Below are 14,276 nucleotides of genomic sequence, written 5' to 3' on the forward strand. Positions count from 1 at the left end.
GCCATACAGGCCTCATGAGGTCTTAGGGTTTATATTTCCATACAGGTTTTAAAGATGTAGTCATCATTCACATTCATTTGCTTTACTTTAACACAAATAATATATTTTTTAAAACCAGTGCAAATAAATTCCAGCTCTCAGAGGCCCATTGGAAAAATGAAAGAATCAACGAATGCTAAAGGCAACATCTTCACTTTACCCTTGGACTAGTTATGATAAACCATCTGGTTTTTACATTGTGGTAACCGGAATGACATGGCTTTACGCAGTCTGGACGACCGCCATAAACAGCAGCACTATTTGCTTATGTAGCACCTGGTACATAATCGTATGTGGACTAGTGTTCTGTAAATAACATTTAAACAATTGCATTAGGCTTTGTTCACACTTGCCCATGGTTATTGCAGTATTTTTTACAGCAAGAATAGTGCAGTCTGCAGTGTTATACTTATCAGAAAAACTGAAATCCAGAGCAACCCCATTAAACCCAATGAGGTCGGTCAGGATTTGCCAGTATACTGCCTAGCTGCCATGGCATTGTTGTAAACAAAAGCCATGACGCTAATGTGAAGAGAGCCAATCCTAAACACCAATGGCTAGGAAATCACTACGCCACTTTGACTGAGACTGCATGGTCGGCCCATTATAGTCATATTTTCTCAATGTGCATTTTATAAAAAACTAAAAAAATCATATTTGGTTAATAAATCTTTTAAAGGGAAACCACTTTTAAAAATCTTTTGACACGTCAGAAGTTTTGATCGGTGGGGGCCCAAGCACTGAGACCCCCACCGATCGCTAAAATGAAGCGGCAGAAGCACTCGGGTGAGCACTGTACCTCTTAGTTTCTAATCGGCTTTCCTCGATAAGACAAGCGAGCAGTGAACAGACAGACCGTATACCGCTCCAAAGAAAGCCGATCAGAAATGAAGCTGCTAAGCGCTCACCCGAAGGCGCTTCTGCCGCTTCGTTTTAGAGATCGGTGGGGGTCTCAGTGCTCCGACCCCCCACCGATCAAACCTTTTGACATATCACTATGACACGTCAAAAGATTTTTAGAACTTTAGTTACCCTTTAAAGCTTTTCAGAAGTTCAGTAATGCTGTCTTACCTGGAGAGATTTATAAGCATGAGTTAAAAGAACCCTAGCTGGTTGAAAAAAACCAAGATCTAAGAGTATATCGGCCTTCTCCAGCCACAGATATGGAAGAGAAAGACCACTTAATCCTTTTCCATCTGCGTGTATACTCAACATCTGAAAAGAAAAAACAGCAGGATTTCCAAGTAACATTCGAGACATAAAGTGACAGCTTTACAATGCAGCCTATTTATACAAATCAGGAGCTCTCCACCATCATGTGATCCGAGTTTATAAGTGTCTTAACAAGTTATGCTCCATAATCTGTACGTCTATATCAATCATGTATAGTATATGCCTGGGCACAAAGCCGTTATGTGATATATCCAAGAGCAAACACAGACAACACTTGTGTGGATGATATTGAGATTATGTTGAAAAGAACAAAAGCATCATTTGTGGAAATTTAGCAAAAAAGAAAAAAAAATGTGCTTCGAATGTGAGTAGACGAATGCCACCTTAAAGTGGTAACCTTAAGTTAGACATTTAGATCCTGTGGATAGCCCATAAATGTCTGATAGATGCGGGTCTTAGCAGACCCGTATCTATCTCCAGAACCGGGGTTGAATGAATGGATCGGAGACCTTGCAGGTGCGCGTCTCTCTTTTATCTGTTCTATGGGAGTTACGGAAACAGCCGAGCAAGCAGAGAGCTGGGACCCGCATCGATCAGACATTTATGACATATAGGAATACCCTTTTAAAAAAACAAATTCAATGGCATACTGAAGCAAACATTTGAATTCAACGTACATCACAATATAAAAAGTTTCCAAAGCAAACATTGGCCATTGGTTTACCAACTATTGAAAGAGATGGCATATCGCTAGTATACCCCATCACGTGGGGCCGAACTCCACCAATCCTCAAAATAAAATGGCAGGAGTTCTGTTTTTTCACAGTTTTTTCCTGCATAGTGGCGAAAATAGGGATAATCCAAAGCTGAGAAACAATTTAAGGGTATTTACAACAATGTGTACATTAAAAGTACCCCTGCTTCAGTCAATAGGCATATATATTTTCAAAAAATAATGGAAGAGTGCTGTATGTTCCTATGACCTGCTGCAATTCTGAAGGATTGTTTCCTGATATTTGTGTATTGTAACTTCGGTCCTGGTGGAGCACGACAGACATTAAACTACTTACCTTTTGTTTGCCACTCACAGAATGGTTTTCTATGTTTCCAATCAAATGATTGTCATGTTGTTTTTCATTTTGGAGCATAGATATTTCTTGCCTACAGCTAGAATACATAATGTCATATAGGTTAGTCAAGAGGCAAACCGTATACAGAATTATACCACCCTCACCCTCAGCTTTATACTAAAATGCAGGTGCTATGTAATATACCAAAATCCGCTGCTAATTACTGTAAATTTATCCTTACCTTCCTACAACTACTATATATTTATCCATACTCCCCTACAACCACTATACAATTATCCATACTCCCCTACAACCACTATACAATTATCCATACCCTCCTACAACTATTATACAATTATCTGTACCCTCCTCCAACCACTATACAAATATCCATACCCTCCTATTACTATACAATTATCCATACCCTCCTCCAAATACTATACAATTATCAATACCCTCCTCCAACTACTATACAATTATCCATACCCTCCTCCAACCACTATACAATTATCCATACCCTCCTCCAACTACTATACAATTATCCATACCGTCCTACAACTACTATATATTTAACCATACCCTCCTACAACTACTGTATATTTATCCAAACTCCCCTACAACCACTATACAATTATCTGTACCCTCCTCCAACTACTATAGAAGTATCCGTACCCTCCTCCAACCACTATACAATTATCCATACCCTTCTATTACTATACAATTATCCATACCCCCCTCCAACTACTATACAATTATCCATACCGTCCTCAAACTACTATACAATTATCCATAACCTCCTACGACTACTATGCAATTATCCATACCCTCCTCTAACTACTATACACTTATCCATACCCTCCTCAAACTACTATACAATTATCCATACCCTCCTACGACTACTATACAATTATCCATACCCTCCTCTAACTACTATACACTTATCCATACCCTCCTCAAACTACTATACAATTATCCATACCCTCCTATGACTACTATACAATTATCCATACCCTCCTACAACTACTATATATTTATCCATACTCCCCTACAACCACTATACAATTATCCATACCCTCCTACGACTACTATACAATTACCATACCCTCCTACAACTACTGTATATTTATCCATACTCTCCTCAAACTACTATACAATTATCCATATCCTAATAGTAAAAACTATTACGGTCCTGTGCATGAGGCCTTAGTGTTTATGTCCATCTGTCACAGAATTGCGATTGATAGAGATGGCTCAGACTTTCACCTTTATCTCATGCTCCCTACCCCCACCCACCCTGCAATGCACCCACTAAATCTTCTTTTATATGCCCCACAATTAAGAGCCCTCCAAAGAAGACAGTAGCTTCTATTTTTCTGCAGATTTACATTGAGGACCTCTGTGGTGGGAAATACGAGAGGTAAAAGAGAAATAACTGTACTTTCTATTCTTCTGATGTTTTCTTGAAAACCGCGCACCCTAACCAATTAACAAATGAAGGATTTTAAGGCATAATAAAAACAAAAAAACACAACAATAAAATAGTCAATTTACCTTATCTGTTCGTATTCACTAATGAACTCATTCCCAGCTGCTCTCTGGTGATAACTGACGGCATGGTACAATTTTAAGTTGGTACATACTTGAGAAATTCTATTTAAAGAAAAAAAAAATACATAAATTATTTATTTTAACATGATATGCACCCAACACATCTATGGGCTGATATTATTGGCTTGCATAAACATGAAAAATGGTAAGGAAAAAGTCTGGAAAAAAGGAAGGAACCATCCACCACTGTATATAAGGCAAGAGTAGTAAGAAGGGAGATGTGCCACTACAAATTGTAATTCACAAGGTGTTTGCCACAATAGATGAAGCCATTTTTTTTAAAGAAACAATTCGGACAAATGTTACTCAAACTGCTTTTTAAAGAAAATAAAATGTCTGCAATTATATTGTTTTTTTCCCCTGTTGTCAAGCAAAATCTGCCCCTAGTTACAAAGCAGACGAGATGGACTACAGTAAGTGGGGTTGTTTCTCTGCACTTCTTACTAGTCTACAGAGATGGGAGGGGAAGCAGGAGGAGCGAGCAGAGAGAGAAAGAGACACAGACACGCTGCCTGGACAAGTCTTTGGAGAAGGGAGGGGGAGCAAAAGGAGGGAGCAGAGAGAGAAAGAGACTCAGACACGCTGCCTATAGAAGTCTATGGAGAGTGGAGGGGGAGCAGGAGAAGAGTGGGAAAGACACAGACAGACGTCCTACAGCTTCTTAGTAAGTGATACTTTCTCACCCCAGTGTTGGATTCACAGGTACACTTCTCATTACTGCTGTATAATCTCCATCAAGCAGCTACAGCTTGTGTGTGTATGTATATATATATGGCTTGAGAAAGGTTCCTGTTGAACCGAAACGTTGCTGTTTTTTTTAGGTGAATAAATCCACTTTGCTTTCATCTGACTTGAAGTCCTGGTGCCGTCACTGTGTTCTATGCTTTCTTCTATTTAAAAAAAAAGGGGGAATTGATTCATCCCTTGGTGACGAGCACATGGCCTGATTTTTTGCTATTGTGGAGTGCTGTGTTCATCTATTTGCTGGACTGTATATATATATATATATATATATATATATAGAGAGAGAGAGAGATAGATAGGTAGATGAACACTGCAGGCGCTAAGATATATATATATATATATATACACACACACTTTTTATATTTATTATGTGTTTTTATTATTTTAAATGCATCACTGCTATCATTGATAATCTGCATCTTCTTACTGGTTCATATAAGTCACGGCAGAATGGCAGCTGCATATTCAGTTTATGTTTCAGGAGTAGCTGATCTTTATATATATATATATATATATATATATAAAAACAGCACACTTCACGTAACTGTAAATCAGGCCATGTGCACGTTACCGAAATAAGGATGTATCAGCTCCTTAGACTTGAATGTATAGCGGAATTGTAGAAGAAGTAACAACACCAGGACTTCAGAATAGGTGGGGAGATGTTAGTTTAATCATCAAAAAGTGAGCAACGTTTTGGTAAGCGCATTGTGAAATAAAAGTAAGGACATAGTGATGAAATAAATATATAAGTCAAAGGAGTACCAACCCCTCCAATAATCTAATGTTTGTGCCTTCCCTGTATTTTAAAAAGGACCCTTTGAGAAACCCATATGCCTTTCGGCGCGATATTGGACATGAGCATTTTTGCTCGATGGACGCCGCTGCACACACGCTTCCATACATAGAAAGTGAGTCTAAATAGCAATTTTTTATAGTGACATTTCAATATATGATCGGCCTCTGCCCCCCCCTATTTAATATATTTATGAATCAATATAAATTTTTGCACATTCGTTCACCCGGTCTTGTATTATTGATTATATATCTGATCACTATCTGTATATATATATATATATATATATATATATATATATATATATATATATATATATATACACATACATACATACATACACTGTTGTTTTTATGGTAAATTCATGAACTGTATGTTAATAGACTGATTTACTATACACTGTATGTACTTCCTATATATATATCTGCCACTTTGCACTTTGTAATTGATTGAGAAAGGTTCAAAATGTGAACCAAAACGTTCCTTACTTTTTGATAATTAAACTAACATCTCCCACCTATTCTGAAGTCCTGGTGCTGTTACTTGTCCTACAATTCCGCTATATATATCCGCTATCAGATCGATAGAGATAAGAGAGCAGGGTTCTCCCGTTCTATGTGTGCTGTGTATAAAAAACATGATCGCCGTTAGGCTCCGCCTCCCAGCTCAGAGACAACTGAATATCAAAGATAGAGCCTGCTGAGTGGAAAACTGCTAAATAATGCAGAATACAAGTCACATAATGGCCAAATTCTGAAAAGTTACATGAAAAGTTAGGTACGCTTTCAGTATGCCCCTAATCTCACAGGAGGGATTCAGATTTCTTGTTCTGTTAGATTCCGTTCAAATCAGACCGAAAATTTTTTGGGTGGAATGTTACATTAAACGCCATATGTACAGAGGTATTCCTCTTTAGAAGCAATGCCGTCAGACTCCATATACAGTAATTCTTTTTTTTTTGCTGAATGTCTTTTTATTAGAAATTCTACAAATCACAGTGTCACAGAAATAAGTATAGAAAGCAATGCAGAAGGACTCACAGGTTCTGGAGACAGACACAATGCCTTTTCTAATGCAAAGATTCAATGTGAAAATTCTTTGAAGGTTGAATGAGAGATCAATAGAATCATACATTTTCCTTATAAATCTACCACAAAAAAAATCCTTGCATGTCCCATCTGACTCCATATGTACAGAGCTATTCTTCCTGACGGAGCAGGTACAGCTCTGTCCTAAAGGACCCTTGCAGGCTGCATGCACAGAGCTCGGCCATATGCCTGAGCCCTAAGAAGACGACATATACACGATGTATATCAGAGGTCTCCAACCTTTTGTAGATCGCGAGCAACTTTCAGACAAGACAAATGATATTGAGCCACAGTGAATATCATAGATATTCTATTATAGATATGATGTGGCTCTTATCCTAGTGTCACTTCTCTACTAACAAGATTTATGAGAGCTGGCTGTGGTGCATAAGGAGTCTGTGGATGGGTGGATGTCTTACCAACCAACACTTTCAGTGAGATATCTGCCCATCTATGGTTGCCATTAAATGGAAAGTGACGTTGGAAATGCAGTCCGACCTGCAGGCCGCATGTTATAGAACAGAAGGAACTCAACAGATTGTAATACATCTTTCTGGGAATAGATTCAGTATCACTTTATTTATCTAAATGCCTGCTCATTCAGGGGCTTAGGAGTCCAGTCCTACTCAGTAATTGGCAGCCATCTCTGTAAGCACTCTCAGACCGTAAAGGCTGTCAAGCTGTCAATCACTGAGGAGGACCGCCCACTGGACTCCTAATTGCAGAATGAACTGGTTTAAATGACTACAATACCGTTAATAAGTTATATTGAATCTCTTCCAACAAAAATATACATTAATCCACTCCGCTCCTCCTGCTCTATAACTTGCTGCCTGTAGATCCGACTGTATTTTTTTCAACGGGACAGGTTCCCTTTAAACAGACCTCTAACTAGACTCATGCAGTAGGTGTGTAGCCAACTAGCCAGCCCATATGCCATCACAGATTATAAAAGCTTTATGTCTTGCAGTTTATTTCCTATCAGAAAAATTAAGTTATTCTTAAAGTTGCAAGCCAGCTGTCCTATAGAGGCCATGAGTACCTAGAGGAGAATGTATGTACTGCATTTCCTATATGAGTGGGTCAATTTTATGAACTGTAATAGAAAAGTTGTACAGAGTTCCACTCTAATCCTTTCACTGCCAAGGATGAAGTTGCACAACTAAGTACCTCCTGCGCCTAAACAGACCATTTGTCGACTTTGTGCAGACATAGGCAAAAGTGGCATGTATAAACTCTGCACGTCCTGAGTTTTTATTTTTAGGAGGCGATGTGCGGCTCTGCTTAGGTCAGACTTTTAGCCATTAACAGGATTTTCTATGCATTTTAAACAAAACATTAAGATTTGATGCAAAATTGCATGAAGGCGCCCAAGAGTGTAAAGTGGTAGGTGAATTTTAAAATGTGCAAGGTGTCTTCTTTCAGAAAATATATGGATTTGGGATTGTAATACAACTTTTTATTTTATAATTCAGGTCTTAATTGTGTAGAATATAAGAATAAAGAAAACAAAAAGATTGCTGTCCAGACAAAAACCAAACTCAAATTGTGTAAAATGAAAGTGTAAAAATTGTTGTGGCAACAAAAGGGATACAATTTAAAATAGAGATTATGCAAAATTGAGCAGTTTGCACTTCTAAACCCAAGTAGGCTCAACCAGACATGACAAAACTTCTGATGTACGAACCTCAGGTGATAGAGATCTGAGAGGCTGTTACTTTGCACCACGTCGCGTGCTATCACTTCCGCAAGATGGAGAACAGGGAGGCTCAGGTGAGTGAATGAGATGCTCTGCAACTCCTTTACTAGCAGATCCAAGAAGTAAAGACTGTATGTCTGTAAAATAAGGAAAAATACAAACAATTTAAATGTGATCTTCAGATCTTACTGAATAAAGTGCATAATTGTCGGAAGAATCTACATTGTGTAAATGCATGACCTTGGGGCTTAAATCTCAATTCTTCCTCAATAGTGCCCTGTTCCCTACAGTGGCCAGAATGCAAGAGAAATGCCAAGTGTGAACTACTGACATCTAGGGGGAGACTTATATGAAGTGCTTTAACCTCTTAATGACACGGCCAAGCTTCGGTTTATCCTCCCCACATTCCATAAGCCATAACTTTCCGTATGAAGGCTTGTTTTTTACGGGACAAGTTGTAGTTTTTCATAGCACTATTTATTGTACCACATAATGTACTGGGGGGGGGGGTTGTTTTTATGGCGTCCAGCAGGCGGTAAAAACTACATGTTCACCTTATTCTACGGCTTGTTTTACCAATTTTAGAAAAAAAAACAAACTACCGTTTGTTAAAAAATGAAATTCTTTTGTGTCACCATATTCTGAGAGCCATAACTTTTTTATTTTTCCATGTGAGGGCTTATTTTTTGTGGGGCGAGCTGTCGTTTTTACTGATACCATTTTGGGGTACATTCGATTTTTTGTTCACTTTTAATTCCATTTTATAGAGAGCGAAGGTGACCAAAAAAACGCAATTTGCGTATTTTATATATATATTTTATGGTATTCACCGAGCAGGTTAAACAACGCTGTATTGTGATAGCTCGGACTTTTACGGACGCGGCAATACCAGATATGTTACCTTTTATTTTTTTGCTTTATGGAAAAAAGGGAAAGTTTTTTTTAACCTTTAATATATATTTTTTGGAACATTAGAAAAACCTTTACTTAACAGGGTTTTTTTTTAACTTTTTTTATTAGTCCCCCTAGGGGACTTGAACCAGCGATTGTTGGATCGCTTGCATGATATACTGCAATATTAATGTATTGCGGTATATCGCTATACTGACAGTCCCTTTCGAAGCCCTGCGGGAGACGACACGTCGGAGGGGGCCTCCCCCCTGATTCTAACAATTTAAATGATGGAGTTCAATTGACCGCGGCATTTAAGGTGTTAAACGTTGCAGTAAGGTCTCGGCTGTATTACACAGCCGACACCCGCTGAGTATGGAGCGCGCTCAGGACGTGAGCCCACTCCATACCCTCTTAACGGCTACCACGTACATGTATGTGGTATGTCATTAAGGGGTTAATATAATCTGTAGAAATAATTACTAAGGTTTATACTTTGCTTTTACAAATCTCAACTGCAGGATCAGGATCCTAGTGAGATGGTGGCATGTGCCATGTGTGCTGCGTGGGAAACTATTTTAGCAGTTTGCATGGTGGAAAAGAGCAGCACCGCTACCGGACGCAGTTTAGAGCAGGGTGGGCTGATGTTTGGTGGCTGTATACACATGAACATAGAGGGACTTGCAAGAGCGTAGCTAAGAGGTGCAGAGGTAGCTGTCACACCCAGGAAAGGCCCCTCTATCAGATAAGAAGACACTAGTATTATAAATGGCATATGATAGATTTTGCTTTAGGGCCTTGACGTTACGTCTCTGGAAATTTGTATGTGGGAGAAGGCCAGGGAACGGAGTATTCTCCCTCGGTAAAATAAAGCCTAGCTTTGTCCCTGAGCAGGGTCTTAGCATGCAGATGAAGTCATATGACCAATACTACAGCAGTTGAATTATAAGTGATCAATCAGGATGAGACCACCACAGACTGTTCTGATCCCTCCATTATAATAACAGTTACCCATCTTCTTAATTTATTAAATCATCAGGAAGAAAACAAATATAGAAATGCACCGCCATACAGATGGTGCCAATCCGGGTAAACCCAGTAATCAACAATTTATTGTTTAACCTTGATCAGCCATTGTATGATCTACTATGAGGATAGAACAAAAATATGCCAGAAAGAGAAATCATGGAGTTAGTAGAAAGCATACATAGAGTTATCAGCTTTGAAATCTTTAGGACAGAAATTTAACTCAAGCTGCAATTCAAACATATAAATTGTCCACATACATACAATAATAAATGTCTGCATAGAATCTGACAACGGCAGCCATATATAACACGGTTGTACGTTGATATGCCTGCAATCTGCAATGCTCCATGGTTAAATACCACAGAATAACTAGACACATTCCATGATGATGAATTATTATTTACCTTCCACCTTTCCAACAGAATGAAGTCCTGTCAACTTAAAGTGAATGTCCAGTCATGACCTCAAAAATAATATGTAAGTCAGTACCTACAGTATGGGTGATGTGATCCTTATTTTCCCCAATGTTTGCTCCTTGGCTGTTTTCTAGCTCAGCTCCATTAGGGAACAGCTGTGACCTGTGACTATAGCTTACCTACACTACATACAGGGAGTCTAAGGTAGTCTGAAACACACCTCCAGCCTCCTCATTGGTTCAGGCTGCTGCTCTCCCTCCCCCTGCAGCTCGGCCTCCTCAGATTAGCTCCTAACAAGTCCAAGCTCTATTACAGCAAGGACATAACAATTATAACGTACAGATCACTAAACCATCAGTGAGAAAATGATACACTCCACCTTACAAAGAGGCTAATGAGCCTTCTTAGTAAGGTGGAGCCCGGAGGGTCACTTTAAGTAATGACTATTGGCAAAACATTCAGTCTCAACCAATACAAGAAGAGTTTAAACTGTCATTTACTACGGTTTACATGGTTATGCTTCCCTTATAAATCTCCAAAAACATTGTGCAGCATTGTGCCATAGAGGAATGTTTTAAATGTATCAAGGAACATGGGAAAAAAAATCAAAAAATATGTCAATCTTGATAGCCAGGATGGCAAAGAACCAATCCAGGCAATCTAAATGACTTCTTCCGGCACAGGTCGCCTTACTTACTGGTTTCACAATAGTGCTCCTGTTTATAACTTGACAAGATGTATCTTGTCTGAATGCATCTCTGACGTCATCAGGACAGTCATAGTCAGCCCACTCCTCAGCAGTAGAAGGTAAGGTGTCTATAGGTCCTTTTCTCCTGGGCTTTTCCTTGATCCCAACAGACTGTATTAAGAAAATAATAAAAAAAATGAAATAGCTCAACTTAAAAAATGTACAATATAATAACTATATAATAACTATAATAATATAAATATAACATGATTTACTGCAATAAAAATGAAATATACACCTTATGGAAAATATAATGATATTCATGGCAATATATTTTGAATGCAAAACCTTTATCCCACCCACAAAAAAAACGATCCCATGTCCTACTCCTGTAACTACCTCAATCTCCTGCACCCATGTAAGGTGAAGTTCACGTCTCGTTTTGTGCGCACGATTGTGGTATATGACGACATATAGGTTTTTAAAGTTACAAAAACGTATAAATTTGTAACATACGCTTACGTTTTTTTGTAGTATACGTCATGTACGTTTTTATATACTTTCGTGTCTGTTCTTTTAAAAACATATACTTTTTTGTTCTTGAGCTAAATCTAACTTCGTAAAGTCAAGATTTCCCATATATGGTGACAAAAACGTATCAGTTTTACTTATGCAAACGTAGGGTTTAAGACTGCATACGTCGTCCATACGTCGCCATTGACTTCAATGCAGATATAAACGTATACGTATGATCTAGGTTTTGGAGAAGTACTAAAAAGCATAGTAGACTATGCTTTTCAGGACATGAAAAAAAAAAAAGGATAGCATGTAAGCACACGAAACGTATGCACAAACCACACAATTAGGGCACCCGTCCTGACCATAGAAATCAATGTACACACTGTGGTACACATTTTGACACTTATTTTTCATGTCAAAACGTGCACCTCAGACGTGCAGTAAAAAAGAGATGTGAACTTAGCCTAAGCCGGATCCTGCATTATTTTCCTTTACCTATCAGTCAGAGGTCACTAAAAGCCAGATCCGGCATTTTTCTCCTGAATCTATCAGTCAGAGCGTGTGCCCACCAGTCGGAGCGTCGGTGTATATCCTCCACACACCGCTGTCCGATCCTTTGTCCTACTCTTGTAACTATCAAAGTCAGAGCTTCCATCCCCTCCATCCAGCAAAGCCACATTATATGTTCTACTTCTGTATCCATAAGTCAGAGCCTCTGTCTTCTCCAAACACCAATGTCAGATCCTGTGTCCTTTCACTGTATCTATTACAGACAGAAGTGTTGGTTAGGTAAGGTGGCCATTGCTTCAATCTGCTAATATTGGTGTCTGCATCCAACTTCTGCACCCACCAGTAAGAGCTTGTACGCAACTCCTGTATACACCAATGTCAGAGCCTGTGTGTATCTCCTGCAACCACCGGTCAGTTGTCTTCTCGGGCTTACCACCAATTCCATCCCTAATAACCTTATCAACCAGGGGAGATTTTAACATTTATTTCAGAAAAGACTGATACTGTAGGTTACCAGGAGAAGAAACATTAGGACTGTAAGATTGTAAGAGACTTTCAAGTCCCCAACAAACTAACGGCAATATTCAGGGACCTGCAGCTTAAATGTTGCCTTTACCATCATATTGCCATATACATATTGTATGCCTAGCTTTATCAATTGAGATGTTTATCTTATATTAGCAGCAGGTAGAGCTGATTATTGTGTGACAAATTTACGGTAAAATTTGCATGCGTTCTCCATTGAGACATAGTTAAAGTCACTTATATTAAGTAAACTACATAAGTGGAAAAAGGTGCAAATTTTGGAGCAAATTATTTTTTTTTATTCGATTTTCTGCCTTTCAGAAAGCTCAAAATACACCAAATATATTAAGAAGGGGGCACTTTTTAATAGATTTGGCGCAGATCACTCCGACTACCTCCTTTACTTAGACTGGCGTGAGATGCCTGAAATCTTTACCTCACTCGATTCCTTCTTCCCTTTTTCTTTTCGAGATGACGCCGATTGTGGATTTTGAACAGGCGCCGGGTTTTTTTGCAATGATTTAATAAAGCTTCCGGCTGCAGGCAATGACACCTATTGTAAAAAGGCAAATCACATCACCCTACAAATAATAAATAAGCGTAGTCTGCATTATTAATAGTGCTGCATATTAAGTCACATTTTCCATAAAAACAACCATGACCTCTTCATATATTATAAAGGTGTGATCTGCCTCGATGACAGAAATATTGAGGAATAGACCATGTAAAAACAAAGCTAATCTTTTATCAGATGGGACCATTTAGTCAGAAGCAAATATAATAATGTGGCGTATAAGTGATCACGGAGCACATTTCCTGTAATACCCTTACAGGTGTGAATTGAAGAATGAATAACTCCGGATACTGGTATGGGCGCGGTGTATACCACAAGGTCACAGGGGAAGTGAGTACGCCACTTGATCATTAGAAACCAGCATAGTTCAAACCAATGAAGGTCATCAAAAATGGCACATATGAAATTTGGGAACATGACAAGATGCACATTAAGTGCTAGCGCTCAGGGACGATGTGATCATATGACCACCTGGATGAGACTTTAGGAAGGCCAGATTTAGCTACGTCTATATTATTTACATATGGCTGTGTGCTTTGAACACCAGTAACCCAGGAACCAGTATAACCATACCTGCCAGATCCGCATGACACATGTATATGCCATCAGACAATGCTGCTCATGATGGTGTGAACCAGAACCACTGATCACAGCCATTAACATGAATGATCGAGCCAAGGTCTCCAGCTGTCTCACGTCCCTCAAGTCTTCCAATGAGCTGCAAGTGCTTGCAACGTTCTCCCCAATCGCTTGCTTGTTACCGTCTACATTTAGATCTTCATCTTGTGCCGGCTCTTTATTCCGGGAAGATTTCTTCTTAGGTTTTGGTTTTACCTTTTGGCTCTTCCCTGTATAAAAATACAAAGAAATTAGAGGAGTTAACGTAATGGATGGTATTGCTCGGAAA

The 14,276-nt window shown here is 38.8% G+C and overlaps 1 protein-coding gene across 3 annotated transcripts in view; it reads right to left on the reverse strand.

Moving 5' to 3' along the window:
- CFAP46 (cilia and flagella associated protein 46) overlaps positions 1-14,276 on the reverse strand; it is a 151,717-nt gene that overhangs the window by 57,246 nt on the left and 80,195 nt on the right. For all 3 annotated transcript variants that reach the window (XM_075843226.1, XM_075843225.1, XM_075843227.1), the window contains 7 exons: positions 13,943-14,217; positions 13,232-13,348; positions 11,251-11,412; positions 8,206-8,354; positions 3,834-3,932; positions 2,283-2,379; positions 1,111-1,254 (listed from right to left, as the gene is read on the reverse strand). In XM_075843226.1, the coding sequence (XP_075699341.1) occupies positions 1,111-1,254; positions 2,283-2,379; positions 3,834-3,932; positions 8,206-8,354; positions 11,251-11,412; positions 13,232-13,348; positions 13,943-14,217 (1,043 nt within the window). The remainder of the gene's footprint in view (positions 1-1,110; positions 1,255-2,282; positions 2,380-3,833; positions 3,933-8,205; positions 8,355-11,250; positions 11,413-13,231; positions 13,349-13,942; positions 14,218-14,276) is intronic.

The sequence above is a fragment of the Rhinoderma darwinii genome, chromosome 11, assembly GCF_050947455.1.
Source record: "Rhinoderma darwinii isolate aRhiDar2 chromosome 11, aRhiDar2.hap1, whole genome shotgun sequence".
Lineage (NCBI taxonomy): Eukaryota > Metazoa > Chordata > Amphibia > Anura > Rhinodermatidae > Rhinoderma > Rhinoderma darwinii.